The sequence below is a fragment of the Chrysemys picta genome, chromosome 9 (genome assembly GCF_011386835.1).
Source record: "Chrysemys picta bellii isolate R12L10 chromosome 9, ASM1138683v2, whole genome shotgun sequence".
Classification (NCBI taxonomy): domain Eukaryota; kingdom Metazoa; phylum Chordata; order Testudines; family Emydidae; genus Chrysemys; species Chrysemys picta.
The window spans coordinates 14,597,321-14,620,806 of record NC_088799.1 but is presented as its reverse complement, the minus strand read 5'-3'; the positions used below and the strand labels follow the sequence as shown (position 1 = coordinate 14,620,806).

Genomic DNA, 23,486 nt, shown 5'->3' with positions numbered 1-23,486 from the left:
GCTCATGAAAAAGACCACAATAGCACTCTTGTGAATTAATCACACTTTATTTGAGGTCTTCACCTCACTCGTGGGATGAATTTCATATCCCAGAGACACACGCCACTCTGGATATAGTATGTACTGCAATACTGTGGGATTCTTTCTATGCTCTTAAGTAACAGAGTAGTTGTTAGCTTCTTTCATTTCTTGGTTTAATGACCAGGAGAAAAATATTTTCAGGACAACAGAGTGCAAAATTTAAAGTTTTAAAAGATGTATGACATAGCATGATGTTTATGAAGTATTTTTACACTTTCTGATGCTGGGAAGATTAATTTAAGATCAGATTTAAGATCAGCTCTTTTGACCCCCTCCCACACCCCGGCATCATGTTTCTTGCTAGCTAAGTTATTAACAAATGGCCACAACAATATTTTTTGACATATGTAAGTCTGGGTTTTGTAGAGCTTTTGTTACCCACCCACCTCCTGGGTGTAGTGTTCTGTACCATCTAGTGGCAATGAGAGAGAGAGCAAGTGAGAGCGTGAGATTTTAGCTCATGTGGTAGAGGCTCACGCACTAAACTCCAGAGGTCCCAGGTTCAATCCCGCCCGCCAACAACCGGGGTCTGGCGGTGTTACACCTGATTAAGCGGAAGAGTTATTTCTCATATCCCCTCATAGCAATCCAGATGTTTCCTTCTGTTCCAACAGATGGAGGCCAAAAACTAAGGTGAATTTACAGAGCTTTCCTCTCCACATACCATATTGCCAAGATACAGGGACAGTACACCAATTTCTTCAGGTGTTCTCCTTGCTAGTGGCAGAAACCACTTAATTCTTAAGCTCCATTGATGAGAGTTCTCCGAGGAAGCATTATTTTGTCCTACCCCAGATCAAGTGTAATGCAGCAAAAAATCCTGTCTGATTATTTTAATGGCTGATAAATAGTATAGAAATGGTGAAAAGCAACTTATTCTTCTCTTGATCACCACAGACGCAATAGAAGTGCTGTTATCAATAGCATGCTTTCTAATATACAAGAGTCTCTGAATGAGACAAGAAATTCAATTTTCCTCTTCTCCAAATATTTTCCCTTGATTAATGAAATGTGACATCTTTAGAGTTAGATTTTCAAAATCAACATTTACATGTGCACATATATTATCAGGTTAGTACATAGGCAATACTCTGAGAAATACAAAGTTTCAGAGTAGCAGCCGTGTTAGTCTGTATCCGCAAAAAGAAGAACAGGAGGACTTGTGGCACCTTAGAGACTAACAAATTTATTAGAGCATAAGCTTTCGTGGACTACATCCGAAGAAGTGGGCTGTAGTCCACGAAAGCTTATGCTCTAATAAATTTGTTAGTCTCTAAGGTGCCACAAGTCCTCCTGTTCTTCTTTTTTCTGAGAAATACAAGGATAGTGTCACTAGTGCAGGGCGGCACCTCTAAAGCAAGGACAGAAGAGTGTTGATGCTGTACAAACCTATAGGTAGGTGTGCAAAGGATATTTTAAGAAAATAACTGCTATTATTGTTATTGATTGTTTGTGTTATGGTAGCACTTGACTCCAGTGGAACTGCTCATGCACTTAAAGCTTGGCGTATGCTTTTTCTGGATTGGTGCCTCAGACTCAAAATAAACAAATAATATGTCAAGATAAAACAATAATTTCTTTCCTTAAATCTGAATGGTATCTGTGATTGTTTTGCAGTTGGAGACTCAGTTGAGGTGCCAAGTGTCTTACTGACAATTGCTTTGGGAACCATAAGTTTGAATTTCCTGGCCCACGTGCATGAAAACTCTTAACCATAATGTTCATTAACTTATTGGCAGTCAAGTATAAAACTATAATTAGGCAGGCCAAAAAAGAATCTGAAGAGTAACGAGCAAAAGACACAAAAACTAACAGCATTTTTTTTTTAAAGTACATCAGAAGCAGGAAGCCTGCTAAACAATCAGTGGGGCCACTGGACAATCGAGGTGCTAAAGCAGCACTCAAGGAAAACAAGGCCATTGCAGAGAAGCTAAATGAATTCTTTGCATTCTTCACTGCAGAGGATGGGAGGGAGATTCCCACACCTGAGTCAGTTTTTTAGATGATAAATCTGAGGAAGTGTCCTGGATTCAGGTGTCAATAGAGGTGGTTTTGGAACAAATTGATAAATTAAATAGTAATAAGTCACCGGGACCAGATGGTATTCACCCAAGAGTTCTGAAGGAACTCCAACATGAAATTGCAGAACTACTAACTGTGGTATGTAACCTATCACTTAAATCAGCTTTTGTACCAGATGACTGGAGGATAGCTAATGTGACATCAATTTTTTTTAAAAGGCTCCAGATATGATTCTGGCAATTACAGGCCAGTAAGTCTACCTTTGGTACGAGGCAAACTGGTTGAAACTATAGTGAAGAACAGAATAACCAGACATATAGATGAACACAATTTGTTGTGGAAGAGTCCACCTGGCTTTTGTAAAGGGAAATCATGCCTCACCACTCTATTAGAATTTTTTAAGGGGGGGTCAACAAACTTGTGAACAAGGGCAATAAGTGGATATAGTGTACTTGGACTTTCAGAAAGCCCTTGACAAGGTCCCTCACCAAAGGCTCTTAATCAAAATAAGCTGTCATGGGATAAGAGGGAAGGTCCTCTCATGGATTGGTAACTGGTTTAAAGACAGGAAACAAAGGGTAGGAATGTATGGTCAGTTTTCAGAATGGAGAGAGGCAAGTAGTGGAGTCCCCCAGGGATCTGTACTGGGATCAATGCTGTTCAACATATTGATAAATGATCTGGAAAAAGGGGTAAACAGTGAGATGGCAAATTTATAGACAATACAAAATTATGTAAGATAACTCCAAAGCAGACTGTGAAGAGTTACAAAGGGATCTTGCATAACTGGGTGACTGATGAAAAAATGGCAGATGGAATTCAAAGCGCAACAAAAATTATTAGGGGTATGGAACAGCTTCCATATGAGGAGAGATTATTAGGACTAGGACTTTTCAGATTGTAAAAGAGACAACTAAGGGGAGATATAATAAAATAATGGAGAAAGTAAATAAGGAAGTGTTATTTATTCCTTCTCATAACATAAGAACTAGGGGTCACCAGATGAAATTAATAGACAGCAGGTTTAAAACAAACAAAAGGAAGTATTTCTTCACACAACACATAGTCAACCTGTAGAACTCCTTGCCAGAGGATGCTGTTAAGGCCAAGATTAAAACAGGGTTCAAAAAAGAACTGGATAAGTTCATGGACGATAGGTCCATTAATGGCTATTAGCCAGGATGGGCAGGGATGCAAAATCATGCTCTGAAGTGTCCCTAGCTTCTGTTGCCAGAAGCTGGGAATGGGCAACGGGATGAATCACTTGATGATAACCTGTTCTGTTCATTCCCTCAGAAGCATCTGGCATTGGTCACTGTTGAAGACAGGATACTGGGCTAGATGGACCATTGGTCTGACCCTGTATGGCTATTCTGATACACTTATGTTTTTGCACATAATTATAAAGCATGGAGAAATTTTGTGGACATTTGCAGGAAGAGATGAGTTAAATAACTACAACTTCCAGTCACCTTGATTTGCTCAATAGAGTGTCTAAAATAAGGGTCTAAATATCAGTCCCTCTGAGATTAGTCCTTAGAAACCGGAAAACTAGGCCAGATGTCAATAAGCATCACCCTCAAAATAATTTGCTTTTATAATGACTTCTGTGTAGAGTCAACATTTTCCTGTCCTCCTTCATAAAGCCAAAATAGAAATCTATGTACTTTTTGATAAAGATAATGGCCAAGATGATGGCTCAGTGAAGTTAAGGGGGATGGTGGAGGAGAGGTAGTGGCTGCTATATGCTTGGCACTTTTAAAAATCAGGCCACTTGTTTTAGAGTCTAAATATGACTTAGGAGCCTAACATCAGGGTAGGTAAAACTTCTAGCTTCCAAATTCTTAATAGCCCTTTATGGGTGAGATTTTGCAACACTTATTGGAAAAAAAGGCAAGACTAACTTGGGCTGTTGCCTTATCTATGAGGATAGTGGCCATCACTCAAGCTTTATAGGGCACCTATATGAACTTCTAGAGACACTACCTTCAAAATGCTGTAATATCAGTTCTTTTGATGCAGCCTTTGGCTGCAGCATGATACAAGTGTAACAGGCTAATCACTAATGATTAAGAGAGACTGATGACATCATTAAGGTTGATTCTGCACACAAGCAAACAGTTTATCATAGTCTGTTCCCGGCAATTGTAATCCAATTTCTGTTATCTTTCATTGTTTAAAAGAGGAGAGAGCAAGAGAGAGAGAGACAGTACATCAATCTGATAAAGATGTAAAAAAACTGGTGCTTTTTTGCGATTATGTCGGTTTTATAGCAGCATTATGGAAACACGACAGGGAAACTAAAATCTGATTACGTCTAATTCCTTGCCCATTATGTGATTATTATGAACCATGACTTCTACTGGCACAGTTTGAATTACACGGTTATAATACAAGGGATTTCCAATATAATTAACTGAGACTGGCAGCACCAAAGAAATCTGGGCATAACTTTGCAAAGCTGTGGCTTCCTAAAGATTTCACAATTTTTCTCTTCCTTCTCTTCCAATAGAATTCACTGTATTCTTATTAAAGCCATGGGAATTCCTCCTTTTATTCCATTCATCTAGGAAGTTATTATAGCACTGGTGAAACTATGGTACCTCACTCACAAACTTGGCCAAGATTTTCAAAAGTGACTAGGGATTTTGGGAACTTTAATTTTGGGAGCCTGATTTTTCAGAAAGTGCAGAGCATCTGCCCTCTGAAGATTAGATTCCTTTAAGGTGCTTGGGCCACTAAGAATAGTCACTCAACATCATCTCTTGGTTTTGGAAATCTTCGCCAAGATCTTACTTATTTTGTGTCTGGAGCAGCTGAGACTTTGCAATCATCACTGAAGCTGAAGCTCTGGTCTCTTCGTTGGTGAGAAAAATTGGGCTGTATCCACAGAGAGCTGCTGTCTAGCAGATTGATCCCTGATAATTAGGAGAAAAAGAACCAAACATAGCAGCCAGGGGTTGCCTCCCCATAGAGTGCTCTAAGGCATATGAGAGCAAAACACAACTTCACACAAACTCAAAGTCTTCCCTGCAAAGCACTCTACAGCCTGTCTAACCCAGCAGAAGATAAGTGACTGGAGGAATAGGGTGGAAATCATCAAATTAAAAGTAATAAATAGCTAAAGTCTACTGTTGCCTGGCCACTGAAAGAACTATTTACAGGCATATCTGCTGGAAGAGGAAAACAACAGGGTAGGATCCTTTCCTTTTATTGGACAAGTGACAAAAATGTTGCTTTACTCCTGTCTCCATCTCCTGGTAGGCAGACCTGAACCAATTGTCCTGGATGGTATAAGGGAACATAGAATTATTTTCTTCTCACTCACTGTGGTCTATCAGCCCCCAGTTGTCTGTCTGTATACATTTCTATTTGCAACAAATGGCAGTGAATCATCTAATATCACAATGGGATACATTAAAGTAATTTAGATAAACAGGGATTCAGATGAATATGAGAATTTTAGTATACAGTAAATGGGAGCATAAGAGGTGGGAGGGTTCAGATCATCCAGGTTCACTTTGCTTCTGTAGTTCTGATCCAGTTACAGTGAATAGAATATGAATCAAAATATCTTTTTTTCTGATATGCATCCAAAGATTTGATTTTTCATTAAAAATATTATGATACATTTTTAACTAATAAGATGCAAATGCATTAAGGGAGAAAGTAGAAAATGATAATTGGTTTATTTACCTCTGATGTCATATTCCCTTACAAGACGGACATAACAGTTAGAGCTGGGTGAATTTTTTCAGCTAAAGTTTTACATGCAGATTCAGGTCAACAGAAACATTTCACAGATTTGTGTCAAATTCACTGAATTGCTTTGCTTAAAAAAAAAATTCCCTCCTCCTCCCCCAAAATCAAAACATTTTGTGTCGACATTCTCAAAAGAAAGTGTTTTGATTCTAAAGGACTTTTTGTTTTGAAATTTGCTTCAATTTTAAGTTAAAAAACTCAAAAATGAAAAAGTGTTTAGTTTGACCCATAATTATTTTTTTCTTTGGTTTGGCCACTGAATCAAAATAACTATTGTTTGCATAGCTCTAATAATAATAATAATAAGCCCAACACAGATCTGTTCATAAGGCGACAGGAAAAAGTTGGGGTTAAAGATGGATAGTAATGGCATTGAACAAGGAGAAACATTGATCCTTGGTACTCATAGGATCCCTATTACTGCAGTATCTGAGTACCTTATGAGGTTTAATGTGTTTATCCTCACAAACACCCCCAATGAAGTATGGAAGTACTATTTATCCCCATTGTACAGATGGGGAATGGAAACACAGAGAGAGAGAATGACTTACTCAAGGCCACATTGTGGCAAAGTAGGGACTTGAACCCAAGTCTTTGGAGTGGCTCATGCCCTAACCACTGATCCATCCTTGCTTTCTGTAGAATACAGGAGTAAATAAAGTGATAGAGCAACAATGCATTTATCCTAGCGGTCACATTTTCCCCCTCATACAGTATATTACAGTACATTAGGGTTCAGTTAACACCACAAATCACTTGAGCTTTGTTGTGTTTATTATAATGCCTCACAAACCCCAGGATTTATGTATATCCCTTAGTTTGCAGATTTGGCCTGAAATCACATTGCAAGATTGTGACCATTGCTCATTATGATGTTGTCAGAACCACTCAGTGCAATCATAGCCTTGCATTTCATAGTTTTCGGCCATTAATCTATACTACTTTAATCTCATACCTCAAGTGCTGTTCTGAACTGCCCTGCTGCTACAGCATACTTCTTTTGTCTATAGCAAGTGCTGGCATCTTTTAAGGCTACCTGAAGCCATTTGTCAATCTGTGGCAGAAAGCTGAAATTAGGTGCACTCAGAGAGTCTACTATTTCAACATCTCGACACGTTGATTGTGCGCTGGTAGACGCCATGGACCCAACAAACTCATATGTAATATCCTCCTCATCAATGTAGACCAACTTTATTTCCACATCCATTAGACTTTTCAGAGGAATATGAGGCAAAGGCATTGTGGCTAACTGATTATCAACCTCTAACATTCTTGCCTCTTTTTTCACAGCTGGCTTTTCTTCACTTTCTAATTTCCGTTTAAATCCTGCTCTGTCTAAATCATTACTTTGTTTTTCCTTGCCATTCTTTGCCATTTTTATTCTCTCCAATACATTTTCTACTGCTGTTTCCCCGGGGTGTTTTTTCACCTCTTGCAATGCTTCCGGAATATCATTCAGTTTGTTGGCTGCTATGGTTGGCTCCCTACTAGCATTTGCTTTTGGGGAGGTTTCATTTTGGCACACCTTGTTTATGATGTTCCCAAAACCTGTGTTGCTTGCTGACTCCATGACTCATTGAAGAAAGCAGAACGTCCTATGAGAAAATGTGGAAAGGTTTAGAATTCTAAACTGCTGCAAAGTAAACAATGCATGTAAGTATTTTATTTAGCACATCTACTGCTAGCACCATTACCAGTCAATATTCACCAGCAGTTAGCACACAGCTTATCAGAGACTGCATAGTTATTCTGTGCATATGGCAATAAATAAGGTGTCAGATACTGTTTGGTAGCTGTTGGCAAAGGGTATCTTTTTAATGGTGACATCAGGGTCTCTGTATCTTACATAGATGACATGCAAAAAACTGCAGCTTTCGTAGATTCTTATTTAGGGCTCACGGAAACAAAAATACTAAGGACTAGATTGCAGTTTGGACTGTATCTTTGTGACAAAATCTAGTCCTAAATTGTTATTAGTTAATTCAGAGTCCTAGGGCTTAACCCTCAGCCCCTTCAGTGGGAGCTACTGGTACAACAGGAATGGTAGAGTCAGGCCCTTCATCTCAGAAGGAATCATCTGTGGTTGATTGACCCACAATGCACACTTTCATGGACTGCCCAAAGTCATCTCAAGAGAAAACCATTGCCTGATTTTCAGGCATTGAGGTAATAGGAGCTGTGGGATGTTTGACAAAAATCAGACTGCGGAAGGCATTAGAGGGGGGGTCATAACTGCACATTTCCAAGATGGATCCTAATCTGAGCCAAGTCTGAGATCATTCACATCTGGGCTGATGGTTCAGGCTCATCTCATGTATAGAGACTCCACAGGTTACCATTGCTATTAAAAAACATAAAAGCCAAAAGGTCCAATTCTGTACTCCATTTTGATGGAGGTACAGAGGCATCAAACCAGTGTAATAGAATGCAGAATCAGGCTCAGTCTTCATCTCTGCATTACTTTTCTCAGAAAGAGAGAGGTGGCCTGAACCATATTACAAAGCTGACTGCTAGCTTGCATAATAGACTTCAGATTCACTTCCCCCCCCCCCCATTCACAGCTGCCTCTTCTGAACTCAGTCTAGAAGTGTGGGAGGCAGAAGGACTTTTTTTCATTTTTCAATTTATTATGATTAATTGTGGTAGGTTTAATGGCGACTGTCTTTCAGAATGGCTTGTTAAGCAGAAAGGTTTGGCCTCTAACCTCGCATTACAGTTAAACAATCTCCTACACATTTAAAGTGCTTAAATACAAGGACAGATTGTATGAATGATAGATACAAAACAGATGCAATGATTTGTTTGAGCAAAAACAGATTTTAAAATATTACACCTAGCAAACTTTTTCACCCTTGGTAAAGGTCTCCATTGAGTACGGTGGGGCTTATTGCAGGAAATATGCCTGTGGACACCATCGCACAGTGATCCATCAGATTCACTGTTTAGGGCAATGTGCATTTGAAAAAGAAAAAGAGAAAAGAGAGCGGAGAAAACAGGTGGCGGCATTGTAGGCCACATGAGACCATGTTTTTTGTCAGTCACAGCGTAAAACAGGGGTTCCAAACCTTTGTCATGTTGCAACCCACCTGATCACCCTAGGCCTCCTCTCATCTAGATGGGATCTAACTGGGACCCCCTCTCCCATTTCACAGTATTGGAATAGCAAGGTAGTCACAACCTGCAGACATCGGTTCCCAACCTCTAGGTTGAGAAATTGGCTTTAGAAGAACTGCCTCCAGAAAAGCATTTTCAGGCCTCTACAAATACTATAGACGCAGGGCCGGCTCCAGGCACCAGCCCAGCAAGCAGGTGCTTGGGGCGGCCAAGGGGAAGGGGCGGCACATCAGGCTGTTTGGTGGCGGGTCCCTCTCAGAGGGAAGCACCTGCCGCCGAATTCCCACTGAAGAAGAAAGCGGCGTGGTGGAACTGCCGCCGGAGTGCCGCTGATCGTAATTGTGATCGCGGCTTTTTTTTTTTTCCCCCCGCCACTTGGGGCGGCAAAAATCCTGGAGCCGGTCCTGTATAGACGGGGAAGCAATATGCTAGAGCCTGATTTAAGGGGATTTCAAAAGCCCTCTGCTGTGATGCACCGAGCAACCACAACACCCATTGACTTGATTTGGAGCTGAAAACACTCAGCACAATCCCGGCTGGATGCCAAAGTGACCATATTTATAGCAAGCTTTTGGAATGGCAGCCCCAAGCAGTTGAAGGAAGCTACCCTTGAAATAGGTGTCAATTGTACCTGTTTTATAACATGCACCATTTTTTTTAAAGAAACCTGCATAATGACCTGGAGTTGTGATTGCTCAATGCTGCCTGCAGTCAGGGCCGGCTCTAGGCACCAACTAAGGAAGCAGGTGCTCGGGGCGGCCAATACAAAGGGGTGGCACTCTATCTACTATTGGGGCGGTACGTCTGGGTCTTCGGTGGGAATTCAGCGGCGGGTCACTCAGTCCCTCTCTTCCTCTTCGAGCTGCCACTGAAGTGCCGCCGAAGAGGAAGAGAGGGAGTGAAGGACCCACCGCTGAACTGCCACCAAAGAATGGAGCGGCGCGATTGAGCTGCCGCTGAAGTGCCACCAAGTGGCTTTCACCCCCCCCCCCCCGCCACCGCTTGGGGCGGCCGAAAACCTGGAGCTGGCCCTGACTGCAGTTTTAGATTAAGGGTGAAATTCTCAAAAGCTTCTAAGTGATTTAGGAGCTTGAGTCCCATTGATTTTCACAGGGGCATGCACAAGGGGGGGCAAGCTTCTCCGGCTCTGGGGCCACAGAGGCAGGAGAGTGAGCTCCCTGGGGCTGTGGGGTGTCGAGCTCCTCCGGCCCAGGGGCCACAGAGGCAGGAGAGTGAGCTCCTCCGGCCCCGGGGCTGTGGGTGTCCCAGAGCTCCTCCGGCCCAGGGGCTGAGGAAGGACAATGAGCTCCTCCGGCCCCGGGGGAGTGAGGGAGCACAAAAGGTGCCCTTCCAAAAGTCTCAAATTTTTATTCCTGTGCATGCTCTGACTTTCAATGACATCTAAGTCACTTTTGAAAATGGGACTTAGGACTCTTAAGTCACTCAAATGTACTTGAAAATGTTGCCTTAAGTGTCCAGCATTTTACTGTATGTACGGTACTGAGATATGATGGAGCATGACTGAATTACTCCACTGTATCCCCCAAAAACTCAAAAAAACAAATTCAATAGGAGTTTTCATAGTGGCTGTGATGGGAGCTGGATCAGGCCACAGGTGCCATCAGGAACCATCCTTATGAGCAAAGTTTAAAATAACTAGGCACAAAAAAAAAAAAAATCAGGCCACGACCCTTTCTTGTTAAAATGTAGACTCAAATTTTTGCAATCACTGGTGGGAGATTTTTCCACTCTGAATGGTGTCTGAAATGACCCCGATGTATCAGATAGATCTACACCACCAGCCTCCCCTCCTACTGTATTTTTATGTGTTCAAGTTGATTAATATGACGTTAAGTTGTACTATGGAAGCACGTTATAACTCAGCGGGGATACACTTTAATCACTGCCTCAATAAAGGACACTTTTAGGAAAAAGCAATTAGAAAATCATTATCTTTGTCAGATAAGTATTTTCCTGAAAGACTTTTGTTCAAATGCCCATTCTTTATTTTGGAACAGTTTACTGCAAAACTAGGTTCCTTACAGTAGCAAGCAATCTAGCACATTTGGCAACTGTCGAAAGAAAGGATTTGTATTAAAAACAAAAATAATCTAAAATGCTGATCATGAATCAATGTGAACATGGAGGGGCAACTCATCATCATTTCCAGAGGGCAGCTCTTCTAAATTTACTTAGTGGATTCTCAAGCTTATTTGTGGTACACAACCAAGAATAGCTTTCCATGTATTTTGGAGTTACACCTCTACCTCGGTATAACGCTGTCCTCGGGAGCCAAAAAATCTTACCGCGTTATAGGTGAAACCGCGTTATATCAAACCTGCTTTGATCCACTGGAGTGCACAGCCCCCCGGAGCACTGCTTTACCGCGTTATATCCAAATTCGTGTTATATCGGGTCGCGTTCTATCAGGGTAGAGGTGTACTTCTTTCTTGCACATATACTATAATTCACAGATCTGCCAGGTATCCCAACAAAGCTTTTGTTGGTTTTTCTTTGTAATAGAATCAGCTGCGTTCACATGGAAAGGTTTCAATTTTAAAATGTGTTATTTTTACTGAAGAAGTCTTATGTCACGTAAGTTATCTTTAAAATCTTCTAATTTTAGCTCATTGATTGTTCTGCTCTTATAATGGTTAAGAAGGCCCTCCTAAGGGAAAGTAGCCTACCTAGCATCCTTCATTCAATGCACCAGTTCTGCTCCTCATGCCTTTTTATTCTGTAACTAGTTAGGTTCTACCTTCAACTCCCTCTTATCATCTGTCATCACATAAAAGCAGCATGTACAGCTAAATCATACTGGCATTTTAGATGCCACCTGTTGTTAAGTTCTTCAGTCACTTCTCAGGTGACCCCATTAGTTTCTTCAGAATTTAAACAAAAAAGTTTTTAGCACTTATAATTACAAAGAACGCTTTCCAAACATGAAATGATACAGTGCTAGCTTTCTGCAGCTGCAGACAGAAACAGCGGGCTAAATTCAGCATTGACTCAAACAGAATTACACCAAAGATGAATTTGGCCCAGCTGCTCTGACAGAGACGTGAATTGCACTTTGTCATCCAGGCCCTGATCCTGCAAGCAGGTAAGAAGTTTGGCCCCAATCTGGCAAAGCAGTTAAGCATGTGGTTAACTTTAAGCACGTGAGTAGTCCCATTAAAGACTGAAACTATTCACGTACCTACAGGTAAGACCATACTTATATGTTTTCCAGGATCAGGGCCTTAAGCCCAGCATCTTGCAGGATCAAGCTCCTAAAGAGGACAGTATTTAAGTGTCACTATTAACCACACCAGTGACATTAAAATGAGCCAATGGTACATAACAAATAGATTAAGATTTTTATTTCATGCACCTGTCCATGGTATTTATGTGACCAACAAAATGTAAATAATCGGAGTAGTCAACTCAGAAACCTGATTTTATGCTTCTCTCCATTTGGCCAGAGGAAAATTGGATGGGTTAGAACATTCACTTCTTTTCTTGTTGTTTTGATATTCTTTCCCTCGTTCGAGAGCAGGCAGAGTAGTGAATTTTAGTGGAGGAGAAGTTGTGGGCACACGTGGGTGTGGATGTACGTGTGTGTGACGCGAAGCCTATCGACGTCTGAGTCGTGTCAGGTCCTTCGCTTTTCTGACAGTGAGTTCCATGCTCCTGTGCTGGCTACTGACAAGGATCCTTTTCCTGCATCCATGAAAAACTTTTAACCCACAGCAAAAGTTATCACCCCTGAGGAGCTCCGCAATCTTGAGAGGTAGTGGCTCTGCAGGGAGAGGCGATTTTGAGAAAAAAATACTTCCAGCCCTTTGAAAGCTCCAAAACCCAAGACTAGAGCACAGAGCCATACCTATGGAGGAGCACAGAGCTCAGTTTGGGGTGAGGTACAAAGGTGATGTTTGTGCTCATCCAGTCTTTGACTGACTGTGTATTTGTTTGGCACCCTGGCATAATTTGGAGTCGCCATCAGGCAGTCCTGTCAGAAGCCAACAGCTCCAATAGGCCTGTCAACAGCTGGGGAGTAGCAGGGTGTAGAAATGCTGTGGCTACCACACCCTTCTCCCCGAGCTGTGTTTTCTACTCTCAGTCTCAGAATGGCATAGAGGCCATTATGCTGGAGGACCCTCATACACTGGGTTATCCTCCAGAGCTGTTTGAGTCAGCTCCCCATCAAAAGTGGCCCAAACCAGCCATGTCCTATCCCAACTCCTGAGCCTCAGGCTAGGTCTACACTACCCGCCTGAATCGGCGGGTAGAAATCGATCTCTCGGGGATCGAATTATCGCGTCTCGTCGGGACGCGACAATCGATCCCCGAATTGACGCTCTTACTCCACCAGCGGAGGTGGGAGTAAGCGCCTTCGACGGGGAGCCGCGGAGGTTGATTTTGCCGCCGTCCTCACAGCGGGGTAAGTCGGCTCCGATAGGTCAAATTCAGCTACACTATTCGCGTAGCTGAATTTGCGTATCTTAAATCGACCCCCCCCCCCCCCCCCCCGTAGTGAAGACCTGCCCTCAGATTTTGACTGTAATCCAATATGGTTACGAATAGGCAGCTAGTGCAGTGACCTGAACACCAGAGTGATGTAATCCCAGTCTCCTGGGTATGACCGGCAGGCACCCAGTGGAGTTTCTTTAGTGGCTGTGGATTAATTCCCCAGACAGTTAAGGTTATCTCAGTACTTTTCTATGCTCACAGTTGGAAATATTTTGTATGCTGCTTACACTGAGGGTATCCAGTTCACAGATGGATTTTGTTATCTAAGTGGGCCACTACAGTATTTTATTGCTCTCTTTTCCGCAGCGATTGAAGTGCTCGTGGTCTGGTTCTGCAATGTCACAGCTGGTTTTTCATGGGGGTATAGAACAGCCTCCTTCCTCATTCTGAAATTACATAGACATTGATACTAATCCCAGATGTCAGGAATAACTCAGTCCCACCATTTTGTAGTCATGGGGCCATAAACTGAAGTCTGGTCAAAGCCCCTTTTGTCCCAGTGAGTTGGGGCAAAGAGGCCATAATCTAACTGCAAATCATCAGCAGATATTTCCCTTTACAGAGAAGAAGCCCCTGCTGGCACGTCTATGCAATTTCTGGGCCCTTCCAGCATAGAGGGTAGATCAAGGTGGGGTGTGGTCAGAGGGCCAAAACCAACACCTTGACACCTCCCTTAGGCCTGGCAAAGGAGAGTATCTGTCCCAGGAACTGGGCCTCTGACAGGGTCACTACGGGGGTCATGAAAAACCACTGCTGGGGCCTCAGTCAGGTGCACAAAACAAAAGATCTTTATTTTGCTATAGCCTCCTTCAAGCAGGGCATCACCTGCAGCAGTCTTACCCAGCAATGACAAGCAAATCACAAATCATTGGTAGCAAATCACGGTCATAGTCCCGCATCAGGCATCAGGCCTACTTTCCTTCAGAGAGGCTCTGTCAGGCAGCCGTCTCTAGCCAGTTCCTGGCCCTACCCAGGCTTCTCTCACAGAGTGAGGACTGATGAAGAGATGCTCTCCTTCCCATAGCTCCCCAACGAGCTGTGCTCACCCCTTTTAAGCCCACCTTCCAAGCCTGGCACCTATTGCAGACGTAGCAGGGCAGGGCTGAGCCTTTCCTGTCCAAGGTGAGGTTTGTGTGCCCCATCCCAGGGCCCAAAAGCAGCATACCACCCAGTGAACAGCATCTTCAGCCACTGCATGGATCTGGTAGTTCCACAGCACCCTCCATAATGTCACTGCCATCTTTCTCAGACACCTCAGAACTGCTTTTCAAAAGCTCCCCCCCCCCCAAATCAGTCTTACTGAGCAAGGCACCCCAGCTGAGAATTCATTCTGACCTCTGTAGAATGTAGAAATAGAGCTGGACTAATTTTTTGGGGGGGCGAATAGTAAATTAACACAAAAGTGCATTTTTCAGGGCATTGAAGTTATTAATGAATTCAGGTTGAATTTGCAAATAGTTTTGGCTTTTATTTAATGTTGAAACATTTCATTTTGGCTTTTCCAAAATGAAGTGTTTCAACTTTTCACTTCAAAACAGCATTTTTATTCTGAAAATTAGCGAAATAAAAAGAAAGTGAAATAAACATCCTAAATGACCCAAAGCTAAATGAAAATTATGAAACATTTCATTCAACTTGAAATTAAATGTTTTCATTTTTTTGTTTGAGAAAAACAGAAAAGTTCAGTTATTAGTTCAAATTGAACTGGGGTGTTTTTTGTTTTTTTTTGGTTTTGTTTTAATTTTTCAGTTAGGCCTTTAAACTGAAAAAAAAAATTAGTCACTCAGCTGTATTTGGAAATGACATCTGTTTCTAAGGATTTATCATATTTTTGCCCTTCTGCTGAGCAGTAACACATTTCTGGCGCTTTTCAGAGAAGCTTCCTAGTGGAGGAAACTTCAGTGACATGACATCTGGGTATATTCTAACTGCAACTTGTTTATTTACACATTTATACCAATGCAGGAACAGAAGTCGTCATAAACAGCATGCAAGCAATCCCATTTTTCAGGGACCCATTACACCATTGTTATCCCTACAGTTCAGTTCTCCAGAGTGGGTGCAAATATATAGTACTATTGCAAAACACATCCAAAGTCCCCACCCCCACCAAAAAGGCTATTAGCTAAACATCAACTATCATAACTGCATTTGTACCAGATTCCAGATATCCTCATCAGTCCAAAAAGTAAAGCCATACCAAGTTTGTCACTTAAATATAAAACAAGATATATCGGTGTCAAATTTACAGATAGTTTGTGTGTGTGTGTGTGTGTGTATGTGTAGACAACAGCTACACTGAGATTCGAACTAGAGATTTTTCCAGTTGACATTTCAATAGGATGACTTCTTAATCACTTCCTTTACTGCTGAAAACCACAAAAGCTTAGGCTGTCTATTGATGACGAAGGTCAACACCTTCTTAGCAGCCCATACAAGTGAATCTTTCACAATCAGGTTTCAGACTTTTTAAAGATTCTAGCCATTGCAGTGGAATTTATAATTAATTGATCATAGCCATTTCTCTAGGCAATGAAGCAACCTAGTTCTTTCATCTTGCTATTTTTATTGTTTGAAAGCCTGAGTCACATCTCATCTTTTTTATTTTTAGTTTTCTTTTGGAAAAAAACTTTAATGTATTTTTTTCCAGGTACTCTATTTCTTGGTGGTAGACATAAGTAATAGCTCATTCTGTATAAAATCAAAATTCCTTACATTTTTCTTGCTGGGATAAGGGCATACTTGCCATTATTATAGCTGCATTGTCCAGGCTGCTGCAGTAAAGTTTTGTCAGCACTTCCTCTATAAACCACTATTTTCACTCACTATGTTTAACTTGGTTGTAAACAAAACAAAACAAAACAAAAAACTGTGCTCTCGACTAAACCTTGGCATGAGGACTGGTAATTTTTCAGGGTAGTTTGCAGAGAGTTAGCCATATGTCTTCCATAGCCCTTCGAGGCAAGGAGTATCATTTATTATATGTTTGTATAGCGCAAGGATCGGCAACCTTTGGCATGCGGCCCATCAGGGAAATCCACTGGTGGGCCGGGACGGTTTGTTTACCTGCAGCATCTGCGGGTTTGGCCGATCGCAGCTCCACTGGCCGCTGTTCACCGTTCCAGGCCAGTGGGGGCTGCGGGAAGGAGTGTGGGCTGAGGGATGTGCTGGTGAACTGCGGCCAGCGGGAGCCGCGATCGTCTGAACTTGTGGAGGTTGCAGGTAAACAATCCGTCCCGACCCGCAAGCAGATTTCCCCTGACGGGCCACGTGCCAAAGGCTGCTGATCCCTGCTCTATGCCATTATCCAAATCATTTATGAAGATATTGACTAGAACCAGATCCAGGACCGATACCTGTGGGACCCCAGTCTATATGCCCTTCCAGCTTGATTATGAACCATTGATAACTCTCTCTGAGTATGCTTTTCCAACCGGTTGTGTACCCATCTTACAGTAGGTTCATCTAGGCTATTTTTATCTAGTTTGTTTATGAGAAATTCATCTGAAACAGTATCAAAAGTCTTACTAATGTCGGGGTATATCACATCTACTGTTTCCCTCCTATCCACAAGACTTCTTATCCTGTCAAAGAAGGATATTAGCTTGGTTTGATATGATGTGTTTTTGACAAATCCATATTAACTGTTACTTATCAGCATATCTTCTTGGTGCTTACAAATTGATTGTTTGATTATTTGCTTCTTTATCTTTCTGGGTATAGAAATTAAGCTGACTGGTCTGTAATTCCCTGGGTTGCCCTTATTCCCCTTTTTATAGATCGGTATTATATTTGCCCATTTCCAGTCCTTTGGGCTCTCTCCCATTGTCCACAAATTCACCATATCACTGTTGGGCCATCATCATCCTTACCAGGAAAGGCATCCTGACCCGACCAGGCCACAGAGAGGGAAATGATGACATCACCACCTCCATTGGCTTTGTCTAAATTCTGAACAGCTCCTGGAATGTGAAATGTGGTTTCCTGGTTCCACTCTCTCCTCATGAGTTCTTCTCCTTCTGCGCCTTATTTCCTATCTTTCACTTTTTGCCTTTTGTTTGGTGTAGCTGGCCAAAACTGCATGTTTTGCAACACTGCTGTGAACCAGTGGTCAGTGAGGCAGCTAAAAGAACCACTCTAACCAGCCCAGTGCTGGTACAAATTTGCCATTGGAGTGGCCAATCAGACCATGTGCTGTGCCTATGTTTCTCCAGCAGCAAGGTTGCAAGTTAGCGGCAGTGACAAAAGCTGCATTTTCTATCTTTGCAATTTTTTTCTGTGTCCTTTGATGTGTTTGTCCTGTTTTGTCTTCAAGAAAACAGGATCGAACCCAATCACAACAAAAGTAACAACATTAAGATTGTCCGGAGCAGATAACTTCTTCTCTTTTTGCAAAAAAGGGACAGTTAATACCATTTTAATACCACCTAAAAACTCTCCCCAGCTAAAGGTAAAGGGAATAAGTGACAATTTCAGCTCCTCTATTCAAGATTGTAGGGATTGTGGAAGTGAATTCCTCTCTCTATCTGCTAGTAAAAGACTTTCATCAAAAAGAAAGGGAGTAAATACTGCCTAACCACGGGAGAAAGAAAAGAGACAGCAAGAAGAGCATCTCAGCATTTCATGGTGATGTCTTCTTATCAGCCCAACATTGTGAGGTCCAGTATTGTACCTGAGTAGGATCTGAGGCCTGGTTTGCCTTTCCACAAGGGACCAGCAGTTCAACAAAGCAGGAGCAGAGCCATACAATTTCATGACCCTAGATATACACAGGGGGAAAATCAGGATGGAAGGGGGAGAGAAAATAGAAATAAAAAAAATATATAAAAAAGAGATTTAACAGCCAATATGGGAAGAAAAGAAGAGAAACCAGGAGGAGTCCATAAAAAGATCAGTTCTTTGTGTGAGAAACAAGGGTGCATGTGTAGGTTACAAACAGGGAAATAAGCTCAGGGAAATCCCTAAATCATGAAGAGTTTTCCCATGGCTAGGAGCTGGGAAGGTGGGACTAAGAGCTCCAGAGATCCTGTTTTGTTTTCCCCCCTGGTGCTGGGAATGTGGGTACTGTGCTATTTTCTAATTATGTTAGGAGGCCAGGAAAACAATATAAAAAGGGATTATAAAGAGAACCAGTTGGTATTGGTTAGCAATTAATTACTACTCCACAGAGCAAGGAAGGAGCAAGTTAAGAATTGTGGCTCAGAGGAGTGTCTGAGTCATAATGTCTTCTGGGTTACTCCTGAGTTGATGCATTATATGGACCACCTTTTGATCTGGGTTATGCCTAAAGTTTTAATCCAGCCCTTTATCAAAGATTAAAAAGCCAAACAAGATGTAGAAGGACCACTGAGAACTAACATGTCTGATTAATAATAGGCTCAGTTCAAATAATTATGTCCAATCTTTACAAAATATATTGTGCTACTCTAGCGTTAGCTAAAGAACTTCCAATAATGAATGGCACAAAACCAAGTTACAATATTTGTGTGGAGGTTATAAGTTTACTTGAAAGATCAATAACAAAATTATGGAGAAACTGGGGGGAAAGTTTTCCACTGAGACACAGGGAAAGGCTTATGGCTTAAAGAATGAGCTGTATATATCACAAAATCAGACAAGCAAAAGAAGAGAGAAGGGAAGACAGAAGACAAGAAGAGCGATCATGGAAAGAAGAAAAGAAGAAGGGAGAAGAAAAGATGCAAAGGAAATCAGAAGGAGGGGTCTGAGAAAGAGAAGAAAATGTAAGCCACCCCAGAACTGCCCTCACCTATGAATACATAAGCCAGTTTCAGCTATCTGATGGGCTTTCTTCTTTCCAAAATGTCCTCCCATATTATCTTCATTCACTGCATAGGTCTCCCTGACTACATTTAGTTAACTCTAAAGTTAATTTTTGATCTGTTTCACTGGTTGGGTTTTTGTTTTGTTTTGATTGCTTTGTAACTACTGTATCTGATGTCCCATGCAGAGGTAGTGAAGTGGAAAGAAGAACAGTAAAAACAGCAGAGCAAAATCAAGGGTTGGAACACAGAGCAGCAGACAACAGATGTTGAAAAGCATAATCTGTTCCACAATTGAGAAAATGTTGCAGGAAGGGTCCATGCAGGCCCCAGTCCCTATATGAGAATTAGAAAATCTTAAAGAGCCAGGCCAGATCCTCAACTGGTGTAAATTGGCAACAATACATCTTTTAACCATTTTTTTGGATCTGGCCTGGAGTTTCCTGTACACATATCTGGAAAGAGGGAAGCTGTTGACTCCTGGGAGCTAATCAATTCCTATGTATCAGAATTTCATTCCTCATAGAAAAGAATGAGCAAACTATGTCATAACCATAATCCTTGTACTTCAGTCTACAGAATTATGTTGTTTTCTGACAAGTTAGCTGCACAGAACTTTGGGTGCATTCACTGAACAATACAATTTATCCAGAAGCTTCTGCTCAGGTGATCCTTAAAGACAGTATTGGAATTCTTCTGCTTGAGTTAGGCTGGCTAATAAGAATCAAAGTGATAAGTGGTGGGAGGGCACTGAAGCATTCATGCATGTGTAATCAAATGCACACCCACAACCTGGAATTTCCTGATGCCACGAAAAGAAAAGGAATGCAGTGCGACAGGGACTTAAATCGCTGAAACTTTCAAGACAATCTCTAGGCTCAGGTGTCATTCCAATGAGTGATGGGTAAATGACTCAGGTTCCTCATTGAGATGACAAGACATTTATCAAAAATAAACATCAAGGTAAAGTGGAGACGTTTATTCTCAAAAACCGCAGACATTTATTCACGTGCAACCGTCTGTGCTAATAATTCATTTTTGTTATAGCAATTTAAGAGCAAGGTCTAAATCCGAGACCCGATGCACTGCTTTATTAAATGAGCTATACACTAGGGAGGACTGCAAGTGCTTGAAGGGGGGCAGGGAGGAGTCATCCTGATGATGGAAAAAGATGATTGCTCCTTCCTGCAGCAATAAATACACTTCACTTTAAATTTAGTGGTGGCAAAGAGCAATTAGATTTAAAAGCAGCAGCAGTAAACACAATGGTGCCTGATCTCCATGGAGGCCTCTGAGTACTACTTGATGAAAATAACACAGAATAATAAGGGGACATCAATAATACATCCCAGTAGCAAATATAGTATTGTCTTACTCAGAACAGATAGAGCGCTCTGTATTTTCAAAGCCCTATTCTAATATAAGCTAATTAATCCCCAGTGCAGCCCCAACCAATACTGCAAGGGGCTGTGCTCCCACCAATCCTGTTGAAAACCAGGGGAACTGAGGTGGCACAGTACCTCAGTCAGGCTGAGTTCCCCATTAGGTATGAAATTAAATATTAGTGTTTCCATTTTACCAGTGGGGAAATTGAGGCAGATAAATTAAGCGATTTACCCAAAGCCACACAGTAAGTCAATGCCCATGGAGGAACTAGAATACAGGAGTTCCTGGCAATTAGTCCTATGGTCAGTCCTACAGATTCATGCTCCTTCTTTAGGCCACCACTGCCTTTTGCCTTGTTATCTTTATGGTAAAGCGCTACTTGCTCTTCATCTTAGCTACAATATTTTTGTAGTGATAGGATCTATAGCTAGGCAAACCTCAAAAGTTTGGATAAATGATGAAGCATTTAGATAGCTCCCCAGACCTTAGGAGGTCCCAAGTCCTGACTTGCACTAGCTCCTCTAGCAAATACACAAGATATGCTTATTCCATTTTATGCAGTGTGGAATAACGTCGACTTTGTTTAATAGTCCTTGACAAAAAAAGAAAAGAAATGAAAACCTACATTACACTGGAGATAAGCTTGACAGTGGACATCAGTAATTTAAAGGAAACAACTTTAGGTACGTCCTGTAATAACAGCATGCAATAATCATAATTACAATTTTAGTGTTTGTTATCTCAAATTAGATTAACCTGACTTTTAATGAGAAATTAGATTTTAATTTCCCCTCACATGACATCATTAAAGTTGCCTGCGTGCTTTAGCTGTGCATTTCCTTAGCATAACATATTTGGATGTCATTTAAAAGTAACTTTAACTCTGAATATCTTGGGGTTATTAGGCTTGTGTTTATGATGTAATTTTTTTACCCTTAAAATACCATAATGTACTCTCAACCTTAACTCCATTATAAAATAGTTTTTCCACAGGAATTTCCTATTTTATTATTATTAAAAATGCCACATGTGAATGCAAAATGGGAGGCCTAAAGAGTTGTGATATCTTTAAATGAGTTTAACTAACAGGTTTAAAAGTAGCCATACTTCAACAACAAAAACTTCAAAAACAGACTTCAAAGAGAAAGTGCTGATTTACAATTCATTTGCAAACTTAACACCATCAATTTGGGCTTGAATTGGGAGTGGTTGGCTCACTACAAAAGCAATTTTCCCTCTCTTGGTATTGACACCTCATCAATTATTAGGCGTGTACCACATCCACCCTAACATTGGTTCTCCACTTGTAAGATAACCGCCTTCTCTTCATGTACCAATATATATTTATGCCTGTAGCTGCAATTTTCACTCCAGGCATCTGATGAAGTGGGTTTTTTACCCACAAAATCTGTTAGTCTTTAAACTGCCACCAGACTCCTCATTGTTTTTGTGGATACAGACTAACACAGCTACCCCTCAGATATTTAATGAGTTTATCACAGATGATATCAACCTTTTAAATTACTTTTTATATTTTAATTTTTAAGGCCGGATTCCTCTGGCTGCTTTGCATCACTTTGGAGCAATGCAAAACAGCTGGAGCATTCTCTCTCTTTCTCTCTCTTTCCATGGATTTTTGTGGCTCTCATTGCCATAGTCTCTGAGCACCAGCTTTATGGCTATTTTGCATCAATTGAAACAACACAAACCATCCAGCATGTACTGGCCCTTCATTTGCTTACATGCAACCATAGAATTTTTAAGAGCAATGACAGTTGAGGGCCAAGAAATCTATCAATGAGAATTATTAATTTGTGTAGACTCCTCTCCCTGACCACAATGACTTATCTCAACCAACAGAATAGCAGTATACTAATTAGCTGGAGAGAAATATGATGATTAGTTAAGCTGCTCTTTAAGTCACAGTAGCTCCACTGAACAGTGACCTGAGTTATTGACTTGGCCCTGTATATTCGTCTATAATAATAACTTAGCTTAATTACAACGTACTATCTTCAAAAGTACCTTATGTATGAGATTTCAATGAGTTTTAACTGCCTGAAATTTTTGAAGAGTATGTGACATTCTGTTACGTATTTCAGAGTAGCAGCCGTGTTAGTCTGTATCTGCAAAAAGAAGAACAGGAGTACTTGTGGCACCTTAGAGACTAACAAATTTAGTTACATATATCATTTGGGATAAAAACAATATGTAACACAGGCTGTTAAATTTCTTAAACTTCCAATTTAAAATTTAATTTTAACACAGATTTACTTGTAAATGATCAGAAAATTCATTCTGTTCTCATAAAATAAATGCTGTAATTTGGGGGAAGGTACACTATATTTCCCATACATAATAAGGAATTTGAATCCCTTCTTTAAGTGCAAAACTCAGCCTTAACTTTGGAGCAGGTAGAATCTCCCCAAAGATTCCTTATACATTTTATTTATCTTGCTTAAGGACTGAGGTCACTTTGGTAAAATACTAAGAAGATCTATACCCTTTTTGCAAACTTTAGTTCAGTATTTCTTTTTATTCTTTTTCATTAGCCTGCAACTTTTGACGCTGGATTATAGTGTCCTCCTAGAACAACCACAATCTTCAGATTGGTCTCTGAGATAGATCTCTTACTTTTGAAACTTATTTGGTATTTTACCAGTGGGTTGGTCCTAATTTCTGACCTTAATTCAGTTTCTTCATCTCTCAACAGCTGGCTTTCATGGTGATCTCTATTTGATCTCCATGTTCTTGCTTTAGCAGTATCTATTACCGTCAATGCATTATTTTAAGATTACAATGTTACAAGAACATTAATTCTTTTCTTTC

General features: G+C 41.0%; 1 protein-coding gene across 1 annotated transcript in view; it reads right to left on the bottom strand.

Moving 5' to 3' along the window:
• SPATA16 (spermatogenesis associated 16) overlaps positions 1-7,454 on the bottom strand; it is a 130,394-nt gene extending 122,940 nt beyond the window's left edge. The window contains exon 1 of the mRNA XM_005309661.4: positions 6,821-7,454. Coding sequence (XP_005309718.2) covers positions 6,821-7,435 — 615 coding nt within the window. The 5' untranslated portion in view covers positions 7,436-7,454. The remainder of the gene's footprint in view (positions 1-6,820) is intronic.
• Between the last annotated feature and the right edge of the window lie 16,032 nt (positions 7,455-23,486).